Source organism: Pteronotus mesoamericanus, unplaced genomic scaffold (assembly GCF_021234165.1).
Source record: "Pteronotus mesoamericanus isolate MK-2021 breed Mesoamerican mustached bat unplaced genomic scaffold, CSHL_Meso_final scaffold_85, whole genome shotgun sequence".
In the NCBI taxonomy this organism is placed as follows: Eukaryota; Metazoa; Chordata; class Mammalia; order Chiroptera; family Mormoopidae; genus Pteronotus; species Pteronotus mesoamericanus.
Window position 1 is genome coordinate 16675881 of NW_026555329.1, and position 27290 is coordinate 16703170.

At 37.5% G+C, this 27290-nt stretch overlaps 1 protein-coding gene across 1 annotated transcript in view; it reads right to left on the reverse strand.

Moving 5' to 3' along the window:
• MIOS (meiosis regulator for oocyte development) overlaps nt 1-16227 on the reverse strand; it is a 28979-nt gene extending 12752 nt beyond the window's left edge. Inside the window, exons 1-7 of the mRNA XM_054563923.1 lie at nt 16055-16227; nt 14986-15071; nt 13719-13870; nt 11161-12502; nt 10726-10824; nt 4628-4882; nt 2074-2243 (exon numbers count right to left, since the gene is read on the reverse strand). Of these exons, the coding sequence (XP_054419898.1) occupies nt 2074-2243; nt 4628-4882; nt 10726-10824; nt 11161-12454 (1818 nt within the window). The 5' untranslated portion in view covers nt 12455-12502; nt 13719-13870; nt 14986-15071; nt 16055-16227. The remainder of the gene's footprint in view (nt 1-2073; nt 2244-4627; nt 4883-10725; nt 10825-11160; nt 12503-13718; nt 13871-14985; nt 15072-16054) is intronic.
• Between the last annotated feature and the right edge of the window lie 11063 nt (nt 16228-27290).

Consider the following 27290-nt stretch of genomic DNA (forward strand, 5'->3'; position numbering starts at 1 on the left):
AGAAGTTAACTGACCAGGCAATGTTACTGTGGCAGAGCAAAAAACTCAGACCTGATCTCCCAACTGTAGGTGAGGTGGACGCAGTCCGGCTTCCTCACCCAGGTGCTTGGGTAACTAGGGAGAACAGCTTCTCGCAACCTTGAAGGATTCTGACAAAGCAGTGTTCTCATAGCCTTGAGTCTGGGTGTGATAAACTGCCCCTTGGCCTTGAGTAGGCTTGCACACGCAGCTCATGCTAGGTTACCTCACTTTCTGGCCTGAGGCCAGCTTTGTTTGTGCAAGTACTTAAGGAGGCAGGGCTTCTCATTGGGAGCGAGGGAGGGAGTAGGGGTGCTGACATAGACACAGGCTGTGGCCTGTGTGACAGCGCTGACAGAGACACAGGCTTGTGGACTGTGAGACTCCCTTGACATGGGCTTATGGCTGGTGTGACTTCCCCGAATAAAGGCATGTCAAGCATCCCCATGGCTCCACGCATTTTCTTCTGTCTACCTGAGTCTCAAGTGGACCTCAGGTAGACGGAACCTGCCTAGGGAGGCTGCAACACAAGTCAGTACTGTTCACTAGATTATTGCAACTTAACACTTTTTAAAAAGAACATTAAGCCCAGACTGGTATGACTCAGCTGGTTGGAGCATCATCCCATTAACCAAAACGTCACAGGTTCAATTCCTGATCAGAGCACATGCCCAGATTGTGGGTTCGGTCCTTGGCTGGGGCGTGTACAAGCAGCAACCAATCAATGTTTCTCTCTCATATTGATGTTTCTCTTTCCCTCCCTTCCCCTCTCTCTAAAATCAATGGGCATGTCCTTGAGTGAAGATTTTTTAAAAAAGAACATTAATTATAATTATTTATAAAGTATAATTAGGTACACTGGTGAAATAATTTGGAAATATGAACTTCCTACTCAAGATAAGACACCCCTATCTAATTAACCCAAATTTAGGTATAAGAAGGGTTATTATAGTAGGTCAGTTAATTTAAAATACAATGAAATACAATTCTCTATCAATTTAAAATTTGAACAATCCACTTCTTTTTTCAGTCTTTATCGTTCTCTAGCACTTTCTGAAAGTATCATTTTATTTCTTCAAGATACAACAATTAAGTCTTCTATTTAACAATGAGTATTAATAGTAAAAACAAAAAGAGCTCCAGTATTCTCTTGAAGTTGTCAGAAAAGTTCAATAGCAATTTATTAAAAGTAATGAACAAAATATATAAACTAAAGAGTTTCCGAAATGGTCACTGACAACATTTATTAAAATTTTCACTGAGATATCTCAATAAAATACATGTTTTTATAAATTCTTAGGGACTAACATTTAAAACAATTATTCAAGCAATGTTTATTTTGTAAGAAATGCTACAATGTCAAACAGAAATAACTTCCATGTTAGAAAGTTCTTCTCAGTGCTAGAAACTTGAAGCCCAACAGAGCAAAGAAAGTTGTGGTGCCAATGTGAAGTTTAAAACCCAGTAACCAAAACTGATAAGCAAATCTCGCTCTTTTCTTTCTCTCCCACCTCTGTAATAAAGAACCTATGTGGCGACTGTGGTCATAGGTGGTTAACGCAGAAGAGAAAGAGCAAAAAAAAAGACCAAATAACAAAAGTATGAAATAGCCCTTATAAGTAGTGTGAGCATATAATTTATCTTCCAAACAGAACATGTCTAAGAATGACAAATACTAATTCAGATAAGACATGGTCATCCCAATCATGCGCTGGTTTACTTCACAAAAATAGAAACATACACTTTTAAAAACTGTATTTCATTAAAATATTTGTTTAGATGATTGTAGGGTTCTAGAGCTCAGTTCTTAAGCTAACCAGTAAAATCTTATTCCATGTCTGTAAATTATATTACTAAAACTACTTTTAAAATCAAGTATCAGCTAACTTGACTCTAGGTTCACTCAAAAAATGTTTAAGATACTTTATTTTAAATAACAGAAAATGCACTGAACTATAACAATATTTTATGCAACAGACATCTGAAAATTTTAACAAAGTTAGATAAAAACTCCTACCTTAAAAAGAGAGCCTTAGGAAATGGAAATTAGCTTACCAATACCCCGTCATAAGATCCTCCTTCGCTTGTCAGAAATGCGAACATGACGCACAGATAGGGGTTGTTTAACTGCAGTCGTAGAGTGCTGCACATTTCTCTCCAAAGGGAGTTCTTCTCATCGGTATAACCCGATAAAGCCATGGCTACTACATTGAGATTCAGATCACCTGCATATTAAAGACAGACAGCTAAACCAAAGTGATCAAAAGCTTAATGTCTCCTTCTTCCCAGCTCTTAAAACTATAAACAAAGAAAGACCAGAAGGTGAATTTTACCCCAGAAAAATAAGCCTACTAGAATAAGGGTTTTGATACAGACTGGAAAATCTGAGAAGGATCACAGGCAAAAATTTCCATTCTTATAAAACTTTTGACCATACTGCAAGCCCTGTGCAGGATAAGTACCTTTTAATCTTCAAGGGCTCATTCCAGGTAGGTTTTCATATGGTCTGTTACTGCCCAGGAACTAACTGAAAAAAGGTGAAGCCATCCTACCAGAATCACTGCCAACTTTACCATTAAGTTCATTTACATTAGTTGAGATATTTTAAAACACTGATAGTAACTATTATAGTATCTTGGGACTGCAATTTTCAAAATGATTTTATTTTCCTATTCTTAAATATATAATGCACATATTTATGCATATGCTTTAACTACAAGGAATTAAAAACCACTATTTTAGCACCCTTATTACTTCTAATTTTTCTACGACAAAAATAACAGAGTATTACCACTGAATTATATTTAGACACACTTGCAACAAAACATTTGTTACTAACAGTCTTTTAAACATTTATGCTTAAAAGTTTATACGCTGTGTTGATAAGCTGCTAACCAAGAAGTCCACCCTATGGCTACCTTGCCTTCTAACAAGTTTAACTTCAAAAGAGAAAACTATATTAAACCTTTAACTTTTACTCTTAAGTATTTTCTACATTTATTATAGCAGCTTTCTTTCTGTTTCTTGATTCTAAACATTTTTTTTCTTTCCCAAATAAAAAAGCATTTTCCCCTTTCCCACCTTATGTCCTTAATAACCTTGTTCTTTATTTCCATAACCATGTTTCCCAGTTACTTTGCGCTTGCTTCTCTGCCTACTATTAAAGTCTTTAATGAATACAAAAAAAAAAAAAAAAAAAAAAGGAATATCTTCTTTGAATCCTGCTTAGAACATTTCCAAATGGAAAGGAATACCGGATTCAGAGAAATCTTTCCTTCAGTTCTTAACCAAATTATTAAAATCATTAGAGAGAGACTTTCTCCTATTGTTAGTCAAGTGCTCAAATCTAACATCAAAAATTCCAGATACACATAACAAGAATCATGCTCTCAGGTTGCAGCAAAATTATAATTATAAATGGCTTAAGTATCAATTCTTTTTCCCATCACCACGTCTTCTATTGCAGTCTCAAAAGGGGAAGGTTTAGATATAAGAAAAGTGAACATAAAAGAGGCCAATCTGTAGAAAACATTAGCTTTTTCAACTTTTAGACTGCAAGTAGATATATTACAGTTAATTTTATGTTTTTGTCTATGGTCCAACAAAGATGTAATGGTTTCAAAATGGACCAGAAAATAGGAATTCACTATTCTAAGAACTCAGAAATAATTTACTAAGTGAATTAAAAATCAGTAGCTATATAGAGTTAGGTATTTTCAAGTCATATATTCCTGATAAGAAAAAAAATGAATTTCCGGATTAAGATTTATTTTTCTGAGTATTCTCTTGCAAAATGTTAAGGGTAAAAACTTTAACATAGATCACTTTTTTTCCTTTCCAAAAAATATTAAATGGAAACTATGTTTAAATCACCAGACTAAAATAGAAGCACTTTTGCAAATCAAAATATCATTTTTATATTTATATTAGTCTAGCTAGAACTATTGTGTAAAGTTTTGTAAAAGCCAACCAGTAACTATTCAAAAAATAAAGTACATAAAAGACACTCAAATGTTCACTATAAAAATGCTTGCAAAATGAAGCAGTCCTAATTTTCAAGAATACATTTTTAAAACGTATGTGAACTATCTTTAAAAGAAAAAACTTTGAAAATGGACACACGGAGCGTTCTTTAAATGACAATTGAGATACATTTCCTTTCTTTAAAAAAAATATTTTATACTTACCCAAGGACATTTTTTCATTGCTTTACAGAGAGAGAGAGGAAGGGAGAAAGAGAAACACTGATGCGAGAGAGAAGCACCAGCTGGTTGCCTCCCATTCGCGCCCAGACCAGGGATTGCATGGGTCTGGACAGGGGCCGAACCTGAAACCCAGGCATATGCCCCAACAGGGACTCGAACCACTACCTTTCGGCATGGGACAACATTCTAAACAACTGAACCGCACTGGCCAGGGCCACAGTTTCTTTTCCACAGACTTAAACAAGGCATAAACAAAAGGCATGGGCTAATGTTTACAAATCAGTACTATGCTAATGCCTCTTTCAAAAAATTTACATAAAAATATTAACTGATTAGATTTTTGAAAATTATCAGCATCTTTTCTTTGAAGGAACCTATGAGTCTCTTAGACTATAACCCAATACCTTTTTCTGAAGATGCCCCTTCATTCAGGATTTGGATTGATCGTCGAATATCCAAGTTGAACAATGCCACCGCAGCAGCTCTCTCCCATTCCCTTTCTTGTACCAGGGAGTTCAAAAAGGGCCCCACGTCCACATCAGTCCCTTTCTTTATCCACCCACAAAGCTGTAAAGCTAAGATTCTCTCTTCATTTAAATTCTGTATATCGCTTTGCTTATCCAGTCCACTCCAATTATGTCTGCTGCTTTCCACCATTCCTAAAACAGGAAACATTTTTATTAATAATTCCTTTATCATTTATTATTTTCTGAAGTATATTTGGAAAATAAGTCAGTTTTACAGATATATATTTGAGCATCATATTTTGAATGTTCGACTTCTCAGTCATATTTTGATGACAGATTATAAAATATGCCACAAACAAAACATATTTTACATTGTTAAGTGAAACAGTGTCTTGAAATATCAAAAAGAGCTACTGGAATAACAGTCATTCCTTGATAATGTAATATACACTCAAATGCTCACCACAGCGAACATTTGCTTGATAGTGTAAAATACACTCAAATGCTTCAGAGAAGCCTCCCTGGCCAACTAATCTCAAAGGTGCCATCTGCTATTATCTAACTTACAGTTGTTTCCTCTCATTCCTTTAGCACTAACATAAGCTACCCCTTTTAAAAAAAATTCATTTTTTAGTCTTATCTCTTCTCCCACTAGAACATGAGCTCCAAAGGGGCAGGCCTCTTGTCTTATTTGAAAGGTATCACCCATTCTTGAGATCCAGCAGATGCTCTCTCCCCCTCCTCCTCCACTTTCTGTCTATGTATGTATACATATATACATCTGGAAAAATGATATCATAAACACCAAAATACTTTGAAAGTATAAGGTAAGTACTAAAGCTAAAATACAATAGGATGATTTGAAGTCGTCCCCCCCCCAACCTTAAATCAAGAGACTTTATATTCTTATTCTTTTTTCAGAAGAAATCTAAATAAATTCTGGTTAGCATTATTTAGATTTCAATCAAGGCAGCTGATCCTAATGGCAGGATAATTTCACTTAGAATTATACTTAGTGTCAAATAAAAGTTAAACAAATAAATAGAAAATTTAAGGACTCTATTAATTGCAACTCAAATTCTTCAGTGTTCCAGAAAGTTTTTACCCTCCATAAATTACCCTCAAACTTTGTGAAAAAGTTTCAAGATGGGTTATTTGTAAAATTTGAAATTTAAAAAACAGTTAACTAATACACTTGAAATTACTTATTTTTAACCTTACTATTGGAAGCTGTTGCCAATGTGGGTCAAGGAGTTAGGAGAAGACTTCTGAAAAGAAGTTATCTTCCTTTAAGAGAACCCTCTGCCCATCAAAATGAGGAAAGCACTCTGCTCTATTAGCAACTATAATGGAAGTCACCCAAGACAAAAAAAAATCACTTTTAGCTTCTGAAAGTGAAATTTTAAGAACTGTGAGTAAACTTTGAGTACTTAGATGTCTAAGTTTTAAAAACCAGTTAAAATGAAACATTTTATGAATAAATTACTTTTCCAAATTTAAACTATTTAGATAGAAAGTAATTCTTAAATTTCAGGTACAACAAGCTGCCGATACACCGAGGTATTTATTTTCATATGTCCCCTATAAATTTTAGATTCAATGCTGATATTATTTAACTAATGGTAAAAATAACAATTTTAAACAGATGGACAAAAAAGAAGCCATTTTTTTTAAAGGCTCCTCACAGTTTAATAACATTCCAGTTCTTAAAAGTTTTTATTTTATAGAAATTTTGTCATGCAATACAACAGAGATCAATATAAATGAATCCAAAGAGTTCATTGCTAGGAGGTGGAAAATTGTGTCACATATTTAGGTTGCTCAAAGACATTCTTACTCCTGATAACTATGCTATAGGTAACTAGGGTTATCAAATATGCAATGTGATATGATTGTGGGTTTTTAAGCACATAGTCATATGATTTTTAACATGTATGTATTTTTTAATATCTGGTAAACAAATATAAACTATTTTGTTACATAAGGAAATTAATTTGGATGTGAACTTTTAAAAAATGAATTTAAAATATATGCTTTTAACATACTTTGAAAAAAATTAAAATGTACTTATGTTACGCAACACTAAATGACAAAATTATATCCCCTAAATTTGATATTGCTCTGTAAATGAATAACAGAATCAACATTTTATTGATGACTGCAAGAGAAACAAATTCACTTACAGATTAAAAAACATTTAAAAAATTGTTTCAAATACTACACCATGCAATAAGATGCTTTGCTATTTGTAGATATTTGTTGCATTTTTATATCTATATAAACACAACACAGTAAAATTATCCAGTGTTTATAAAGAACATTTTTTTTGTTAAAAACACTAAATCCCAGCTATTTTGCCCCTTCAAGTAATTCTGAATAGGTAAGCTCTCTGGATCAGAGTTTACCCTTTAAGTATGAAAAATATTTTCATCCTGCTGGACAGAAAGATGATTAAAATTTATGACACAATTTCCTGATATCTTAAAAGAAAGAAATTATATCTATTGATGACATTGTGAAAACTGCTATACAAGACTGTGTAACACATTTCCTCAGAGCACACACTCTCCTCATACTGGTAAATTTCAACATTTAGTCCGTCCAATAAACTAGTCTCTTTGATCCTTTGATTCCTTTTCTCCAATGGTCAAAACCTCCTTTACCCACTCCTTTCATGTACATACTCCAAACTGTTCCTCCTCCAAAAGATTCACTTTCTAATCACAACCTCAAAGCCTTCCAGAAATCTCATTCCCATATTCTTCAATCTCACACTGTCCTACTTATATGTTTACTTATATGTTTACTTATATGACCAGTCTTTGCCTCTCATTTTCCTCCCTATCCAAGCGAAATCCCAAGGACCATATGGGTCATTCTCTTGCCAGGATCCTTAATTCTCCAGCCCCACTGCCCTTTACTCTTTCCCCTGGCAAAACATTTCCCCACAATCTTCCCATGTCTCTCAAGACAACTCTCTCTTCCCTTCTCTGCATGTTCTCTGGACGACCTCCCTGCTCTTTCTCAACAAGGAAACCTACTACACGGAGAAAATATGAGTCGTCCGGTAGGAAACCCCTCAGCTCTGGTCACTGAGCCTTAGACGGCATGCCTTTCCCCTTTCCCCTTTCCCTCTGGCTAATACGGAGGTGGAGCATATCCTCCTATCTGAAGCTCTGGGTCTCCTTCTCTCCCACTCCTAGGACGTTTGCTCTTCACCTCCTTTTCCCTACATCTTCAATCTCTTCCTATGGGCTTTTACATATCAGCATTTAAACATGCTTAAATTAATCCCACGTTCAAATGAAAAACAAAACCATACAAAAGTCCTTCCCCGATCCTAAATTCACCTGTTACTACTGTTGTATATATTTTTATCATCCTTCATATAGTCAAATTTCTTGAGTTATGTCAAATGGATGATTTCACTTCAACCTACTCTAAATTGCTTGCCCACTCGACATCTCCAACTCGTTATCTCAAATTCCACTTAATCCAAAAATAATTCTTACTCTTCTCAAACACACTCTTCCTATGTCATTCCTATCTAATCAATAGATACCATATTAACCCAGTTTTCTAAGCTAAATATGTGTGCTATCTTTTCACTTTTCCTTTCCCTCCATCCCCTTTACCCAAATAATCATGAAACTGTGCCCCCATCTAATTTACCCATGTTTCTCTAGTTCCTTTGCCACTAACCTTGTTGAGAATACCATCACATCTTGCCTGATTACTGCGGCTTCTATCTGAGGTCCCTGCTTGATACTTTTCAATTCATCCCTCACAGTGACACAAATCTAATTGTCACTACTCTAAAATCTTTCCTTGGTTTACCCTTATTACAGGATACATCTTCTTAAATTCTTACCGTGACCTCTGAGTCCTGAGTTGCTTACCTTTCTAGTCTCCATTCTTCTTCACTTTCTCACTCACACTCTGTTCCCGCAATACTGAACGTGCTACGCTCCTTCTCCTCAGGGCTCTTGCATGCGCTGCTCCCTGTCTGGACCCTGTCTTTGCCTTTATCTCCTCCAGGAAGCCTTCCCAATCCCTTCAATCAGATCAGGAATTCTACACAAAACTGTTTTTCCTCTTGTTATAACCACCTGTTTATTTGTTCAAATTCAGAACTAGGATGTAAACTCCTAAGAGCAGAAATGATAGCTATCTTGCTCACTATCCATGAGAAATACTTTGTTGATAGTTATGTATCCAGTTCTTAGGACAATTCTTAGCATAGAGTAAGCAAGTAATAAATAATTTGCTCAATGAATGAGTAAATTTATTTCATATTGTAGTTGGTGGAATAAAATAAAGTAACACGGAGAAAGCAATTAGCATGATCCCTAATTCATAGTAAGCACTAAATATATTTGTCACCAAAGCTAAAATATAGCTGTGTGTTTTAATAAACCTGATTAGATTACTGTGGGCATGATGGCTCCATGTGTTGACTTATTCCGTGTTAAATTATTAGAGATACCATTAGAGAAAGGAGTATGGCCAGATAAAAAATTGAAACCTAGGAATGCCATCTTTGGCAGTCATTTCTTTACCTATTACTTTTGCATTGTAGGAACAAAAATATATAAATCAAACCAAACAAAACGCTGAAAGTCTAGCAATAAGTAAATCTTTCCAACAGTGGTTTTTTCAGTCTGGGTGAAGACTACTCTTGACCTAAGTCACAATACTTAATTTGTCTCTACTGCAACAAAAACACAGATATTCCACCTTTCCCCTTGCTTTTCCTCAGAGGTAATTTGTTGGCTTTTCCCTAAAACATATCAAAATGCAACAAAACTGATGACAAACCTCAGAAAAACTGAGAATGCAATGTGGCCTGACCTGCTATTTAGATAATATACTAAAAATTCTGTAAACTTGGTATTTAAGTCTTTGCAGCAATGGTTCTAAAATCATCAACCATGCTATTCAGGTTCATTGATAGGGTTATTAAGTATATCTGCCCTTCTACTTATATTAATAAAAAAACAAGTTTCTAATTGAACTCATTCATTTTATTATTTATAACAAAAGATACTTTTTTGGTGGAGAGTTAATAAGAACCTCAAAGTGAAATAGGTCCGAAAAGTAGCCCACTGCATCTTTATCAATGTGAACTAAAGTAATTTGAAAGTCCTTTAAAAAATTAAGTTTAATTAAAATGCTCAACTATTATTTAAAAAATAGCATTTTACTTTGTATTATTTGTATTTATGAAAGTCAAATTAAAAAAACAAGTTGAAGCTATTACTTCTACTGCCACTCATTGACTAAATAATGTGAACAACTTTTCTAGCAGCTTGCATTAGGCCCAAATTTGACAGCTATCAAAAGCTAAATGCCAAATCCTAGGTTTTGGAAATGATTGTAATATAAGCCACAATTTAAGTACAATAAAAACAACTCTAAAGAAATCAGTGAAAAACCAGTAGGTTTGGCTCTGTTATCATCTTACTTTTGTCTTAAATAGTTTATCAAGTTCAATTCTACAATAATTCACACATTCATTCAGTCATCAAGGACTATTTCAAAGTAAGGGTCCTTTAGATAAGGTCATAGACGGTGTCATAGTTATATATAGACCTTGCCATTAGACAGCTAAATGAAGTAAGCAGCAAAATAAAAAGGGGTCTTCTTCAATTAAATATCTTTTTACTTAGCTTTTACAAAAGCAATATACTGTAAAAAAAATTCAAACTAACAACCAGGATCCTATAAATTATATAATGTCATACCTCCCACAGGAAAAAAAGAAAGAAAACCAAACAATTAAATGAATGAGTGAATAGATTTAGAAAGTCAGTACCACTTCACAGAACCAAGACTCCCTCCAAAAAGGATTTTGGATATAAAAACAATTATGCATTTAACTAAACATTCACTATCACTCACCGCCCCCACCCTCCGCCAAAAAAAAAAAAGGAGTATTTATAAAAAAAAAAAGGAGTAGCTGAAATACATAAATAATGGGGAATATAAAAGTACAAAAATTGTGAACGTATTGTAGAAAAATGGAATTTTCTTACCCAAAGATGATTTTACAATCGATTTAATTCCTGCATATACCAATGATCCTTTGTTGCCTGGAGATTTCTGGTCCATATCTTCTGTATACTGCTTCATGAGTATTTAAATGCATAGGAAATACTAGTAATGATACATAATAAAATATTTCAAAGCTAAATTTATTTATTTTGATTTGGAGCCAATTCAGAATAGGCACCAGTGCAAGCAAAGTGGTTCTACTCTAGTGTAGAGCTGTACTTTCTTCCTCCTACACAATCTGCAAAGCAGTATTTCAAGTTCAACAGTTTTAAACACTTTTACTTTGTAATTTGTCTTATGTAACTTGTATTTGCATATAAAACATTCAACGTATTTATAGTTACAGACTGACCTTTCAGCATGCTTCAAGAACATTTCTACCTGATTCATCTAAAAATTCACAACACAAAGGATATAGTGCAGAGTATACCACAATGACTTGAGCTGTGGATCTTCATTTCCAGCTAAAATATGGTTTCTCCACACCTGTTCTGTATCAAGTCCGTATCTTGATAAAGCCCGAAGGCGCATCTTCGTTGCTATATCTTTTTCTAACGAATTATCATTTTCTTCTTCTGCACATTCATACAGATGACGACCACATGCCCACATTAAAGATGTAATTGGGCTCCAGGCAAGAGATATCCTTTCAAAAACAGTGAAGTCAGACATCGTTCGGTTGGGAGTTACGACTATCATTCGATTTTGACTTGTTGGATGCCAAGCAAAGGAAGCAATGTAATTGTCACAAGGTTGAACACTTCTTTCAATTATTGTGGGCTCAGTTTCATCCCCAATGGGAGTGGGTGTGTGCTGCATATCATACAGTCTAATAATATTACTATCCCTTGTTAAAGTGGCAAGCAGACCAGTCCTAGTTGGACACCATGCTACTTTTGTTAAGGGTTTTGGTTGCTCAGTCAAAGTCAAAACTGGCTTCTCAAACTTCCTAAGATCCCATATTGCAACCTGACCTTCATAGAAGGAAGCAACACGATCATGGAAGTACGGGTCTACTGTCACTCCCTGAACAGCTTTTGTATTTACAAACATTTTTTGACTTGTATTCCGAAGATCAAATATGGCTAGGTTACGATGCATACCAGCAAGGAGAAGTTTCTGGTCTCGTGGAAGCCAACAAAGAGAGAGGCAAGCATCATTCTGTCCTAATTCATAAAGTGGTTTTGTTACTAATAATGTTGTTTCAGTTTCACCTGCTGAAAGTCTCACTTTCTCCATGGGAACTATATCAGGAGTGTATTTGCTGCAAATATCCCAAATCAGCACTGAAAAATCAGCTCTATGTTTATCTAGACCAGCAGCAAGCCAGTTACTATCCAAGGGATTCCATGCAAGAGTATTGCATTGTCGTGCATGTTTTGGAACAAATTCTTTTCCTATCAAATCTTTGAACTTTGAGTTGTGATCTTGACCAAGACTCGTAAGTACAACTCGACCATTTGCTTGTCCAACTGCCAGGAGACACTCAGGATCATAATTGAGATACCAGGCAACACATTTCATATAGGGTGTATCTGAATTTATTGATAGTAATGTAGCTGCAGAGTCTTCAGATAAACGTAAAGATCCAGCTTTGAGTTCTGAATTCACAGTAGATTCCACATGATAAAGGCTCAGTTCTGAATCGCATACAACAAATCTATCAACCTGGTGTGGTGCCCACAATATATCAGGTTTGGTACCGCTCATGTTTACTGATGTGCTCCAAGTGTCCAGTCAGGTCCATTCACTGAGTATCTGTTTAAAAATGAAAAGTTTAAAATGTTAAAAAAATATAATTCTAGGCTGAATCAGTAAGTCAGAAAATTGTCTACACAAGTACTCTGTTTTTTTAATATATTAACTTCTTTTTTCTATTTGCTATGAATTCAAGACAACATTTATTGACAAAAGGGAAAAAGAAGAATTTCCTTCAAGAAGATGAGCTGGTAAAAAACTGAGAACTCCATTCTGGTTTTGTTTTCCATGATCAACTATTTTAATTGCACTGTTACTAGTATCTTCAATTTAACCTTAAGGTTAAAATAACTTCGGTGTGGTGAGCAAATTATACCATCCATTTGAAGGGGGTAAAATTTTAAAGAGTTATGAATCATGTTCCTAAGCAGTTTAGATCTGTACTATCCATTTGAACTTTCTGCAATGATTGAAATGTTTGTTCTCTATGTACTGTTCAATATGGTAGCTAGTGGCTACATGTAAGCCACTGAGCGCAGGAAATAGGACTAGTACAAGTTTTACATTTTATTTAGTTTTAATTAATGTTAATATAAATAGCCATGTGTGGCCACCATAATGCAGATTTAAAGTGCAATGTAAGACAGAGGGCTGCTCCTCCATTTTCAGAAATAAGAAGCGGCCCTATGGCAGAAGAAACACTGGAATGCCTTGGGCAGAGCTATGTTTCTAGCTCTGACATGTATATTAGCTACAAGCCTTATAAAGGCCTTTGTGTTTGGGGGTCCTTTTGTTTCCTCACCTACACAGCATAAAAGTTGGCTTAGATTAGGGTTTCTTAAAATTTAGTTATTTAGGTACCACCTGTGTGGTTATTTATTATTTTCATTTAAAATGACTCATTTTTAAAATCTGAAAATTGATTTTAACTTCATAATGACATCCATGAACTGTAGGTATGATATGCTAAGTATATTTTTTCTAACATACATTAACATAAATATATAACTATTAAAAACTGCTTGACTGTGTTTTACCTAAAATCACCCTGTTTATATTCAGTGGTACACACACTGCACTTTGGGAAACTGAACTAAGTAATCATCAGAGGCACTAAGTAATCATCAGAGGCAACTAAGATTAAATGAGGTCATAAGGGTGGAGTCCTGATCTAACTGGTGCCCTTATAAGAGGAAGGGATAACTAAACTCCCTCCTCATCATGTGTAGACACAGCAAGAAGACAGCTATCTGCAAGCCAGGAAGAGAGTTCTTACCAGAAATGGACCATGCTGGTACCCTGATCTCATACTTCCAGTCTCCAGCACTATGAAAAAAGTTATTTCTGTTGTTTAAGCCACTCAGTCTATGGTATTTTGTTACGGCAGCCCAAACCGAGTGCATTCCAGTGCTGAAGTTATGTCCAATCCTGAAAAGAATTTAAAAATTTACAAATGAGAAGGAAGAGAGGCAGCCCATGTAATAATAACTAAGACAACAGAAAGAAGGAACAGATACTGGCAAGTAATGGTTCATACTCTTGCCCTCACAAACAGAGGAAATCTCTAAATTGGAGATATCTGGAGATCTGGCCCATCTTCCTATCTCATTGAAAGATAAATGCTTAAACAAGCTCGCTTTTTATCCAGGCTTCCATCCCACAGCCATACTCTTTACATGAATGATAATGGGTAAGAAAGCTTAGTGTCACGTGGAAAAATCCATCTTAAAAAAATAGAAAGTGTTACCATAATTAAAAAAAAAAACTATTTGATTTACATGACACTCAATGGAGCATCATCAGTATTTTTTTGCTGTTATGCATGTAAAATACTTATAGTATCATCCATAAAATCTAATGATAGTAACCCATACAGAATCAAAGAACTTGAGACTTAGAGACTAGCAAACCCTTCTCACTGCAGATAGCAGTAAAGACCAAATGTTTTGGTTCCGGACCAATACCTCCCTACTCCCACGTTATATTACTGCATACAGAAAAAAAAAATCAGCTACATCATTTGCAGGGCTTGGCCCAAACTGAAAATACAGGTACCCTTGTTCAAAAATTAAGGTGACAGCAGAGCATTAAACCAAGTACCAGCCCTTCTAAACAACAGACCTTGTGTGATTGCACAGGTTGCATAGCATGAAGCTGGCCCTGCAGAGAGAAGTACATCTACAAGCATCCTCTTAAAAAATGCATTTCTTTATAATCCAACACACAATATAGATGGAATCTGGCTCATGAACATAGTTCACTAGGAATACCGTAGAGAACAAAGAAAACTGAACCTGGAGTCAGAAGATCTCCAACAGCTCAACAGCTGGACCCTAATAAGTCCCTTAACACTCCAAGACTACAAAATGAGACAGAATCTAGCCTAGCTCCATCTTGCCAAGTTGTGGCAATCAAATTGAGTTCTTTACTATGATTCCCTTAAATATCCTTGAATTTAATGTTTTAAATATTGTAGACATTGAAAAATTAGGGGTGTAAGGGGTAGAATCTGCAATAATTACAGCTTATATTTAGATCCTCACCTTGAAGTTTAGCAAGTGCTCACTTCCCATCAATGGCGTTGGAGGTAAGGAAAGCCATGCTGATTCTGTGTTCCTCACCATAAGATCTGTAACAGCATTGTCCAACAGAAATACAAAGTGAGCCACATGAATTTTCTAGTAGCCACAATGAAAACAAAAATATATGAAATTAAACAATGTTTTATTTCACCCGATGTATCAAAGAATATTGTATTTTACAATATGTAAAACTCTGTAAAAAGTTTTTTTCAATGTAAAAGTTATTGAACTTTTTAAAACTTTGTTTTGGTACCAGGTCTTGAAAATCCAATGTGTATTTTACACTAACAGCACATTTCAACCCCACGTGGCCACTGGAGTGTGGAGATCTTTAATACTGAGAATACAAGGTAGCCAATTACCCTTTCACATCCTTTCTTTTTTTTTTCCTTTGTCGTTGTCTTCTACTTTTCTTACCAGGACCAATAACTACAATAGCAGTTTCAAGAAATTCCCACCATCACCATCTTCAAGGAGATAACTATACTTAAAAGTTGTACAAAAAGCCTACAAAGGTCGTCATTTGCTAGGCAATCGAGCAATGCTCCTGACATATTCGAGCGGTTTTATCCTCTTGTGGAATTTTCATTACTCCCACATGCACAGAACAGAGCTAACCGGTGACAGGCCCTTTAAGAAGTATGTGATAGTGTACAACCCGCGCAGAGCTTGTTGCTATTCCGGGTAAACGAGAATCTGAGGGCGACTCCCACGCTCCAGACACCAGCTGAGTCTCTGGTCCAAGGACGCAGTTCCGCGCAAACCCGCCGCGACCAAGGCTGCAGAGCGGCCCCAGAAACTAGGAGGAAGTCCCCGCACACCCTCTGGCCGCCCGCCGCTCCGAGGCTCCCTCGGAAGCTCCCTCCGAAGCCCCACGCGGCTACCGCAGCGCGGAGCGCAACTGCCCGCGCCCCGGCTTCGAGGAGGCCCCCGGGTCCGCCCCCACCTGGCCTCTCAACTGCGCTCTAGAGTCCTTGACTCTGGCCTCTTTCAGGAGAGTAGATACGCGGCCCGGGCCGCACTCACCGACCTGGGAAAGCAGAGCGGCCGCCGAACAGCAGCTTCCGGCCCGGTGGCTGCCCCTCCCGCCCCGGGAGTCCAGACACGAGCAAGATGGCGGCGCGGCCAGAGTCTTAGGCCCACCCAACCGTGGTCCACGACCCCGCCGCCGCCGCGCCACCGCGACGCGCCGCCGCGCCTTGGGCTCCGAAGGGGGTGTTTCCGTGCCCGTGGGCCCCGCCCCTTCGCGAACCTGGGAGGTGCACCGCCCCGGGGCGGGGTCACTGCCCGGGATGCTCCGCCCCCCGGTCGATTTTCCAAGTCGGCTCCCGCAGGTTCCACCCCTAGAGTTCGCGGGACAGGCTCGAGGCAGGCGGACCTGGGTGACTTCCCAGAGCCGCGTTATGGTTTCGAGCACTTTAAACGCTTTGGTTCGTTTGATCAGCTTAAATTTTAATTACAAACGTGTAGCCATCGATGTAGTAGAAAAGCCAGGGTATTTGGCTCACAATTTATTCACTCATTTTCTCATTCCACGAACACGTCTGGTGTGCCTATGGTGTGCCTGGCACCAATGCTGGGGACACTGGAGTGAACTGAAAATACATGGTCCCGGCAGGAAGTGGGCAGTTAGAGTGATGCCTCTTTGGGGTTAATGCGCTTACTTTTGAGGAGTTGGGAACGCTCCCTTGAGGCCCTCTAGGATGAGACATGGAGGATGAGTATGGGATTAGACGGGAAAGGGAACAGGACAGACAGGGTTGGAAGAAAAGAGCCTCCTTGGGTGAAGGGAGACCCAGTGGAGGGTCAAAGGAGGGAAGGCATTTCACTGGGGAAGCAGTGGAGTAGGGATGAGTGAGCAGAGTGAAGTGGGGAGAGATTAAGATGATGTATCGGACATGCATTTGGAAACCAGGTCAGTGAATTTAGATGGACTTTTCCCTAAAGGCATTGGTGGAGTCATTGAAAATTTTTAACCAGGCCAGTGGTGTTATCAGTTTAGGGGAGAAAAGGGAAAGTCATGGGTTTAGTATCCTAATGAGTGATGATGGGAGCCCAAACGACAGGTAGGGTGGAAAGGGGATGGAGAGAATTGTGTGGCCTGGGGAATATTTATTAGGTGGGGTGATTAAATGAGTGAGGGGAAAAGAGGATTCAAGATTTCTGGCTCCCGTAATTGAGTGAATGGTGCTGCGCAAGTGTTATAAATCTGACACAGAGGCCTTCTTCAGATGTCTGGCAACTGTTTCTTGTCCTGTTCATGCTTAAGAGTGGATGGTGTTGGGCTTTTGGTGACCAACAGAAATGAGTTTAGTCCTGATGACCTTTAAAGCAGATCATTTTGGCAAGAGGATGAGTTTGGGGAAAGTGTTGCCTGTGGAGGTCTCAGGCTCCTTTTCACTCCCGCCATTGGAGAAGTGGAGGCTGAAGAAAATGCTGCATGACTGAGGGAAGATGCCACAGGATTCATCACTTCAAATACTACTTTGCCAACCTTTTCAATGGTTTTGGCTCTGGCCCCAAATCCCCACATGTGACCTCAAATCAATACAAGTTTCTTCCCTATTCACTCCTACCATACATCCCCCACATGCCCAAAAGATGACTTGACTTCCTACTTCAGAAAGAAAATTGAAACTATTAGGTTGGAATTCCCACAGCCCCTACTGTTTTCTATTTCCATTCCCCAACATCTTCATTCACACTCATTTTTACCTTTTTCTAATTGACATCGATGAAGAGAGCCCTGTAAGTGTGCCCTCTTCTGGTACCTTACAGTGCAAGGGGTCCTGGTCTGAGACTGTTAGGAACCAAGCTGCACAGCAGGAGGTGAGCTTGAATCATCTGGAAACCATACGCCCATCCCCACCCCCCACCAACCCCCCTGGTTGGTGGAAAAATTGTCTTCCATGAAACTGGTCCCTGGTGCTGAAAAGGCTGGGGACTGCTGCACCAGCAATTTTCTTCTGCATGTCTTCAACCTTTCCATTTCTATCCCTTCTCTATCTTCAACATATGTTCAAGTCATTCCCACTTTTCTCAAAGGAAAGGACTATGCTAGCTCTAACTCCACATTCTCCTGTCTTGCTCGAATTAACTCCACTCAGGATTTTATGCCCCACACTCTACCAAAACTGTCCTTTATGTGCCTATTGTTGTCTTCCCTTTCTAGAAAGTATGTACCACATCACCAACTTTCATTCTGTTATACCTCCACCCCCAAGTGTTAGCAAGGTGCCTGGTGACCCAGTTAGAGATAATGATTCCTTGGCCTTCCCTTCAATTTGTTTGGCTATATCACAAAGTTGTGGCCAGTGACGTGTGAGTAGGACTGGATTATGTCCATTATAAGAGAAGCTGCTTTCCATCTACTTCTTTTTCTGCTGTCTGGAAAATGGCAAAAAGTAGCATGGACTAGAGATGGAAGCCATGTATCATATTAAGGAAGGCAAAACTGCCCCATTAGTCCAAGTATGAGCCTACTTCAGGGAGCTGAGCTACCTTCTTTAGATCAACCACAGCCTTTTGGACAATTACAAAGGCAATAATAAACTATTCTTTTAAAAATTACTATTTGTTTGGACCTATTTGTCATAGGGCTAAGGCTTTTTCCTAACTAATACACAGTTTTGTCTGCTTTAATTTCTGATAAATCTCCAGGACCTAAAATAATGAAAAATACAGAGTGTGTGCACAATAAAAATTTGTTGCATAAAGTCCAAAACAATTCTTCACTACTCTATACTCTCTTCCAGCTAATATCCTTCCTACCACATTTAAGATTTTGTGAAAGTGTATTTTTTTTATGTTTCTGCTACTTCCTTGCACTCTAAAGTCCCAAAGGAGTAAGTGGCACTTTTTTTCATTCTACTCGGAAACTGATTCCTCTTCTCCACTAACCCGTGTTTCTTGTGAGTAAAACTGGATTATGTCCTTTAAAAGAGAAGCTGCTTGCCATTCACTTCCTCTTCTCCCTTCCTGCTCTCTGGAAAGTGACAGACAGCATTTTCTTTGTGGGTAGTGAACTTTTAGAATAGAACTTTGGATTTCCTATAGTGCCCACTTTGTAATATATATTCAAAAATATTTATGAGTGGCAGAACGCATTGCATTTGTTGGAAGATTACACGGTATCAGAGAATTTAACACACTGATCTTAGGTTACACTAGTTGTCTTTATCAAACAATGCATTTTTAAGTATAATTTATTTATTATGCTATTACAGTTGTCCCATTTTTTTTCTCCCCTTTATCCTCCTCTCCCCTGTACCCCTCCTTCCCTCTAGCATCACCCCCTGCGCTTAGTTCATGTCCATGGCTTATACATATAAGTTCTTTGGCTTCTCCATTTCCTATACTATTCTTAACCTCCCCCCATCTATTTTATACCTACCATTTATGCTTCACTCCCTGTACCTATCCTCTCATTCTCCCCCCTCACTCTCCCTGCTGATAACCTTCCATGGGATCTCCATTTCTGTGATTTTTGTTCCTGTTCTAGTTATTTGCTTAGTTTGTTTTTGTTTTTTAGGTTCAGTTTGTTGATATTTGTGAGTTTGTTGTCATTTTACTGTTCGTAGTTTTGATCTTCTTTATCTTAGATAAGTCCCTTTAACATTTCATATAGTAAGGGCTTGGTGATGATGAATTTTAACTTGACCTTATCTGGGAATCACTTTATCTGCCCTTCCATTCTAAATGATAGTTTGCAAGCTCGAGTAGTCTTGTATGTAGTTCCTTGCTTTTCATGACTTTGAATACTTCTTTCGAGCTCCTTCTTGCCTATAAATTTTCTTTTGAGAAATCAGACGATAGTGTTATGGGAACTCCTTTGTACGTAACTCTCTCTTTTTCTCTTACGGCTTTTAGGATTCTCTCCTTATTTTTAATCTTTGGCCATTTAATTAAGATGTGACTTGATATGTTCCTCTTCGGGTCTGACTTGTTTGGGACTCTCTGAGGTTCCTGGATTTGTATGTCTATTTCCTTTGCCAGATTGGGGAAGTTTTCTTTCATTATTTTTTGAAATAAATTTTCAGTTTCTTGCTCTTCCTCTTCTCCTTCTGGCACCCCTGTGATTCGGATGTTGGAATGTTAAAGTTGTCCCAGAGGTTCCTAAGCCTCTCCTCATTTTTTTAAAATTCCTGTTTCTTCATTCTGCTCTGATTGAATGTTTATTTCTTCCTTTTGTTCAAATCATTGATTTGAGTCCGAGTTTCCTTCCCTTCACTATTGATTCCCTGTATACTTTTATTTATTTCACTTTGTATAGCCGTCACTTCTTCCCTTATTTGTGTCCATACTCAATCACTTCTGTGGGCATCCTGATTACCAGTGTTTTGAACTCTGCATCTGAATAAGTTGGCTGTCTCCTCGTCACTGAGTTCTTTTTCTGTTGTTTTGATGTGTTCTTGCATTTGGGCCATATTTCTTTGTTTCAGGGCACCTGCCACGTTGTAAGGGGAGGAGCCTTAGGTATTCATCTCTGCGGGGCAACCCATTTTGCTGCATTGTGGTGCTATATGTGGGGGAGGGTTACGACAGGGAACAATGAAGCTTGTTCGACACTTGCCTGGCTTTCAGTCACTTCCCCCAATACCCACAACTGAGTTGCGCCCTTTTAGTACTCGTTCCTGGGTGGGTGTGCTTGTAGGACCCCGTAGGTCCCTTGAATGGACTCTCCCATTAAACTGGCAGTCTCTCCCACCGCCTCAAACCCCACAGATTTTTGCAGCCAGAGGTTTTGAGACTTTAGTTTCCCCTGGAACCCTGGATTGCGCAGTCTGTCTCACTCCCCAGTCGTTCTTCTTGGCTTATCTGCACACAAATGTGGGACCACCTGGTCCACCAGCCACCACCTTGTTGCGTATCCTCTTCACTCCAGCTGCCCATCTCAGCCCCTCCTACCAGTCTGGATGAACGTTTCTTCTTTAATTCCTTGGTTGCTGGACTTCCATATAGTCCAGTTTTCTGGCAGTTCTGGTTGTTTTGGTTTTTAAATTGGTTGTTGTCCTTTTGATTGTGTAAGAAAGTGAAGCATACCTACCTATGTCTCCATCTTGGCTGGAAGCCTAAACCAAGATCCAAACAATGCATTTTGTAATAGATGCCAGAGTTGCTAAAGTTTAGTTTCAGGGTGTTTTTCTTTGTTTGCTTTTGTTTTCAATTTAAACTTTTGGGTCCCTAACAGAATGTTGTTCTTTTTAAGCTCCTTCGTTTATGTTGTGGTGATCCAGGATAGGATTTTTTTGTTGTGGTTCTAAACCAATAAAGGACAGCAGTTGAAGAACTGCTAATGTCCTCCCTATTATTGCTGTTCTCCCCAGCAATTCAGTTATTACTGGAACATTCTGTGGAGTGTGTGACTGGCGAATTCCAACTCCCTTTACTTCTACATGTGCAACATTTACCTGAGAGTGTGTTTTACTCTTAGGCATCAAGAGCAAATTTTAGCCCTGTAAACATATGACATAGCTTAGGTAATCTGTTTACAAAGGTTGAAGATGAAAATAGTGCTTTTAAAAGTATTCTAGCATACTCTCAAATTAATTTTATAAACCAATGCACTTATTCAAACATTTTTGAGATTACATCTAACATTGTCATAATAAACTTAGCTGCCAAGGTTATGACTTTTAATACTTTTTTTTAACATTTAAGTTGTAAATAAGCTGTTGCATCACACTAAATATATCAACAAAATTTAAATACCTTAATGAGATTTTTCTCACTCTCACTTCAAATTTTTGTGAATAAGCTATTCTTTAGTTGTAGGAAATTCTATATTATTCTATTTTTTTCTTATTGAAATTGTATTTCTGTTTTACTTTCTCCCACTGGACTGTTTGATAACAAACAATTATGGAGCATATGCTATGTGCCAGATCTCTTACAAGACAGGCTTACTTAACACCGTGCCTAAAGCTTAGAGCCCTGAGAACTATATTCCAAGAAGATTAGGATGTAAGATACTTATTAGGGACTGTTCACCTGAGGAAGGGGGAGAGGAAGATGCAGGACTGGGCAGAGTAAGATGAGCTGTGATTCAATACCAAAGAATTCAGCCAATTCATGGGAAGCTTTAGAACTGGGATGGCCCTTCACAGATGCCTTGAGTTGGAACAAGGGACCCAGGCCTTTCTGCTACACACTGCCGTGGATGTGTCAGCGACGTGAACTGTCCCTTGAAGGAAATGTGCTTTCCTGGAATTTATTCTTCACACAGTCACCAGAGCAAGTTTTCTAATATGAAAATGTGATTATGTCACTCCTCTGCTTAAAATCGTTTAGTGCCTCCTCACTGTTTTCAAGATAAATTTTAACCCTTTTGACGTGGCACAAAAGAAACCCCTACATATCCTCTGGTGCCTGCACTGCCAGCCTCCATGTTGCAGTTTGGGCTCGGTGCCCTCTTTGCTGGCCTCTTTTACAGATAGTATCACACTGCATTTCCATTGTCTTTTTTGTCTAATACTTTGTTATGAAAATTTTGAAATATATAGAAAAGCTGACAGAATGATACAGCAAACCCACCATCCACCACCTGGACTCTGCAATTAACACTTGGTATATAATTGATATATTTTCTCTATCTATTCATCTACCCATCCTGTTAATCCATTTTCTTTTTTTTTTCAATGATGCATTGCAGAGTTAAGTTGCAGGCATGTGTACAACGTGCTCCCTAACACTTCAGCATGGTATCATTAACTAGAGTTTGATATTTGATTACTTAAAAAAAATTTTTTTTAGCAAAATTTGCCATTGCCTTTTATTTGCCTATCTCCTCCACTGAGCTGAAGAGATTGGGCCTTATTTGTCTTCTATCCAATGCCTCTATATAGTAGAAAAATTAGTGTTTGTTAAATGAATTAATTTTAGATTTCATCAGATGTTACTTAGTTTCTTGATTTATATATAATAGTAGTTTGTCGCTCCTTTGATTCATCTCATTATTCATCTACTCTGAAAATTTGCAGAAACCAACTTACATTCTACCTGTTCATCATCAGAGGTACTTAAGAATTTTAATTTGTTAATAATAGTAGGCTAGTGACTCTTACACCATGTCTTTCTACAAAGCCCCACAAGGTGGTGCCCAAATATCTTTTTTCAAACAATAGTCCCTCAGTACCCGCTGTCAATGATTTGAGTTAGTATTTGGCATTTCTGAATTTGGTCAATTAATATAAAAGAAACTATACACTTAAGTAAATGTTATTTTACATTAACTAAAATTATATGTGTGTGATTTCAGAATCTATAGTTCTGGATGTAAACAATGAATAATGATTATAATAGGTACCTTATGTTTGTGGATGGTTTCATATTACTGTTTTTTATGTCCCCAGATAATAAAGTATTAATTCATCTCAAGCCTTTTTCACTGCAAACTTCATCCATGGGTAATTTACCCTTAGTAAAGAATTTAAAAGGATAGAAGAAGAAACAAACTATTCAGGAAGAACTATATAATTTAGATGTAATAACAATGTTGTGTAAACCAGTGTTGTAATGGGTTGACATAATGTGAGATAAGTTATTTAGTGTTCTTAAAACACTTTTGTTCCAGGAATTTGATTGAGTTATTTTAAAGACTTTTTTGGTGGATATTCATACTAAATCTCAAATGAACTGACCAGAAACCCAAATGGGTGTTGAGTTTCTGAGACTTATTCCTGAAAATGATATTTACCTATATTACTGGCCATGTTTTGATCAGGTATCAATTACATGTACCACAGGTCACAAATCCATGTAAAATACCCAGCTACCCAGGCAAGCCTCCTCAAACCTGGAGGAAAAAGTTCTTTAACTCAGGGTTCTAAGAAATGGTATTCATTGACTTTATGACCCAGGCATTAAGATTTGCACAATGATATGTGAGACTCAATGAATGATGGAATTTAGTCCAAGGTAACTTGTCCTGAGCCATTTGCTACTAAAATAAAATCCGTATTTTTCAAACATGAATTATTGGCCATTGACCAGCCTCCTTTTTCTCCTGCTCTGGCACAAGCCTGAATGTGTAAAAAGGCTTAGAAACTTCCTGGGGTATTTAGGGTATTGAAAGTTGGCCAACTAACTCACAAACATCTAAACTTTATTCCCTCACTGACTCATGGTATGACCTTTATGTGGGTCACAACATCTGTCCTCTATTTTGTTATCTGTGAAATGAATGAAACAAAAGTGTTTTCTGTTTCTTTTCTGTTCTGAGATTCAGTGTTATCATTTGCCCTCAACACAAGAAAAGGTCAAATACCACATATTGGGCAATCAAAGAACGAAGATACAGTAAAATACTTTCTAATACCTGAAAGTAAAATCAAATAAATGAAAAAATTTTCCCCATCAAAAGTAGAACTTGGCCAAAGCTTAACTAGATCTGTTTCTCTTTTCATGGACTCTACATGAAAAACTTATGCTCTATCCACTGGCTGAAAAGAATAACTTTTTAAAAATCAAATATTCAAATCTATGATAGGACAAGACCTAGCCACTTTCAGACGTTTCTTAGAAAGGAAAATTGTAAATTGTTCCAGAGAGCACTCAGTTTTTCTTTTCTTGGCATAACGTAATTTGCTCTTACTAAAGAATAAATAACACAGAATAAACAAATATCAGTTATGAAGGAAAATTTCAGAGAAAAATTTTAAAAGTTGTAAGATTGGTATAGCGGGGTTTACACTGTCACTGTGTTTTAAGGCACTGTGTGACACAACTGTTCAAGCTGGGGACCAAATGACAAATAATGAAGCAAGATATATCAGGAGTAAACAATGCAAAAAACAATCGAGTACAGGGAATGCAGAAGAGTCAACTCAATCCAAATTTGGTGAGGGGAGTGGCGCTGGAGTCACGCTGCTCCAGACTTAAGCAATGCCACATTTTCTGCATTTGATTACCAATGATAATTTCCACTTCCATTTCTTTGAATACTTTTAATCCATTCCTAAATTGTTAAATAAACTCACCATTTTGGCATTTCTTTAATCTCCCGAAGAATGACGAGAGAATGGCCAAGTCATACTCTCGGAGACAAGAAGCATAATACATCTCAGAAACTTCAGAGCTTTGGAGCAAATGTTACAAATTCTACTACAGCAAGATTTTATACTTAAAAAAAAATGAAGGGAGCCTCTAATTTCTCCAAATTGGGTAAGAAGATCATTGACTTCTTCCTTCTCAGTTGACAATGCTCTCTTCTATTCTGGATAGTCAGTATGGAAGGTGGGTGACACTGGGAGAAGATTGTGAAACATTTCACTAAACCTTGATCTCAGTCCAGATGTATATTGAGCTGATATGTTATTAGCCTTTTTTTGTGCGCTTCTGTAACATCATTCAGATAAAATCTTCTGATATTTACAAGCCACGCCAGACTTTGATTTCTCTTAAATGATTCTAGGACCCCAAAATATTATCATTACTGAAATGGAGATCTTGGCACTACTACCAAAACAAATAAAGCCAACATAGATTCTATTTAAGTAGAGTATTATAATATTTTGAAAAAAGTTGAAAAAGATCTGCTATCTAACAGTGCTCTGGAGGAGAGCAATCGGTTGTATCATGGTTCTCAAGTGATCGAGGAACACTAAAAAATTACTTCTAATAATCATTCCTTCAACAAGTATTTATTAAGAACAGTTAACAAGAAGGAAGGCTTTAGACCATTTCTCCCCACCAGGAGTCACCTGTTTGCTTCTTAGAGGTATTACTATTCTTCAGGTTGCTAATCTACCTCAGGAAAAAGAGAGCTGACCTTCTGAAAAATGCTACTTTGTTATCCCATGATTCTCATCTCACAAAAGTGAAAAGTGTGGCTAACATCCATGGGCTATTCAAACAATGTATGTGTAAATCTATAAATACATATGTTTGCTTCCTGGGAAATCCCACTGTTAGTTTTGCAAGAGACCCACCGTTCCTTTTTTCTATTACCAAGACTCCAAGACTCCCTCGGTTCCCCAAGGGCTGCTTTGTGGTGAGGAGACAATGAAAGCCTGAACGTTCACGTGGACACCTAATTTAATGGTGTGATAGTTGCTGTAAGTGAGCTTCAGTGGTCAGATAGTTCTGAATTAAGACTCCATTCTGGCATTCTCTGCTATTAGTATAACAGTGGGCAAATGATTGAATTCTTCGCTGCCTCAGCATCCTCACCTGCAAAATGTGGATTCTCATAGTATTTATTATAGCTAGGTGGTCGTGCTTTTGGAGGGCTAAAGGCCTTAATGTATGTGAAGCACTGAGCACAGTACCCAGCTTGGTAAAGTGTTCATGAAGTAGAAACTATTATTGTTACAATAAACAGATGCATAAATGCTAAAATGCATTCCTAAGAAAGCTGATTTAAAACAATTATGTTGCTTTCTCTGGTCATCTTACTATTCTCCATCTCTGAGGCAGTCCACAGAGAGGCCTCCCTGTTAGTTGGCTAGAGATCAAGTGGCTTCTTGGCCATACGTTTTGTACTGATAAAAGTTGACTTAACACAGGCTGTTATCACAAGGTAGAAAATTTAAGAGAGAAAAAGAGAGAGGGAGAGAGAGTGAGAGAGAGAGTGAAAGGAACCACTATAGTGACCACATTTCCTGGACAGAGACCTCAGAATATTAACCCTTGTAAACCTACCTCTTATGTTACGGTTTGAAAGGATCTTGATAAATAATTCAATCTGCTGCCTTGTTTCATAAGTGGGAAACTGAGGTCCCTATGTTAGAGACAAACCAAGAACTAAATTTAGATCACTCTTTTACTATATGTTATGTAAACTTTTTATAATGAAAACTTTCAAAAATTACAGAGGTAGAAAGACTAAAATAATGAGCTTCTATATACTCATAATCCAGCTTCAATAATTATCAACCCACTGTCTCTCTTGAAAACCCAGTTTTGCACCTGAGTCTGGAGTCATTATAGTCCTTCATGGAGCTGTTTAGAATCAATCTCTAACAGAGCACATACTCCAGGCAAAGAGATGAAAAAAATAGAAAGTGAAGAACATAGCATGAGAACAAAGGCAGACTGTCAATAAATGCCTAACATGTTAAATAAAAAAAAAATTGCTCAAGTTGTTTTAAAACAGTCTGGAAAACACAGACTTGTTCTGAAAGGACACTATTCCTTTAAATTACTTACTGATCCCACCCAAATCTTGCACCCTGGCCAAATGCCTGACCACTCTTGCTTTTCCGTAGTCTAATGAACATGAATAAAAGATTGCAAAAGATCCAAAGCAAAGGCAATTTTTGTTTCCC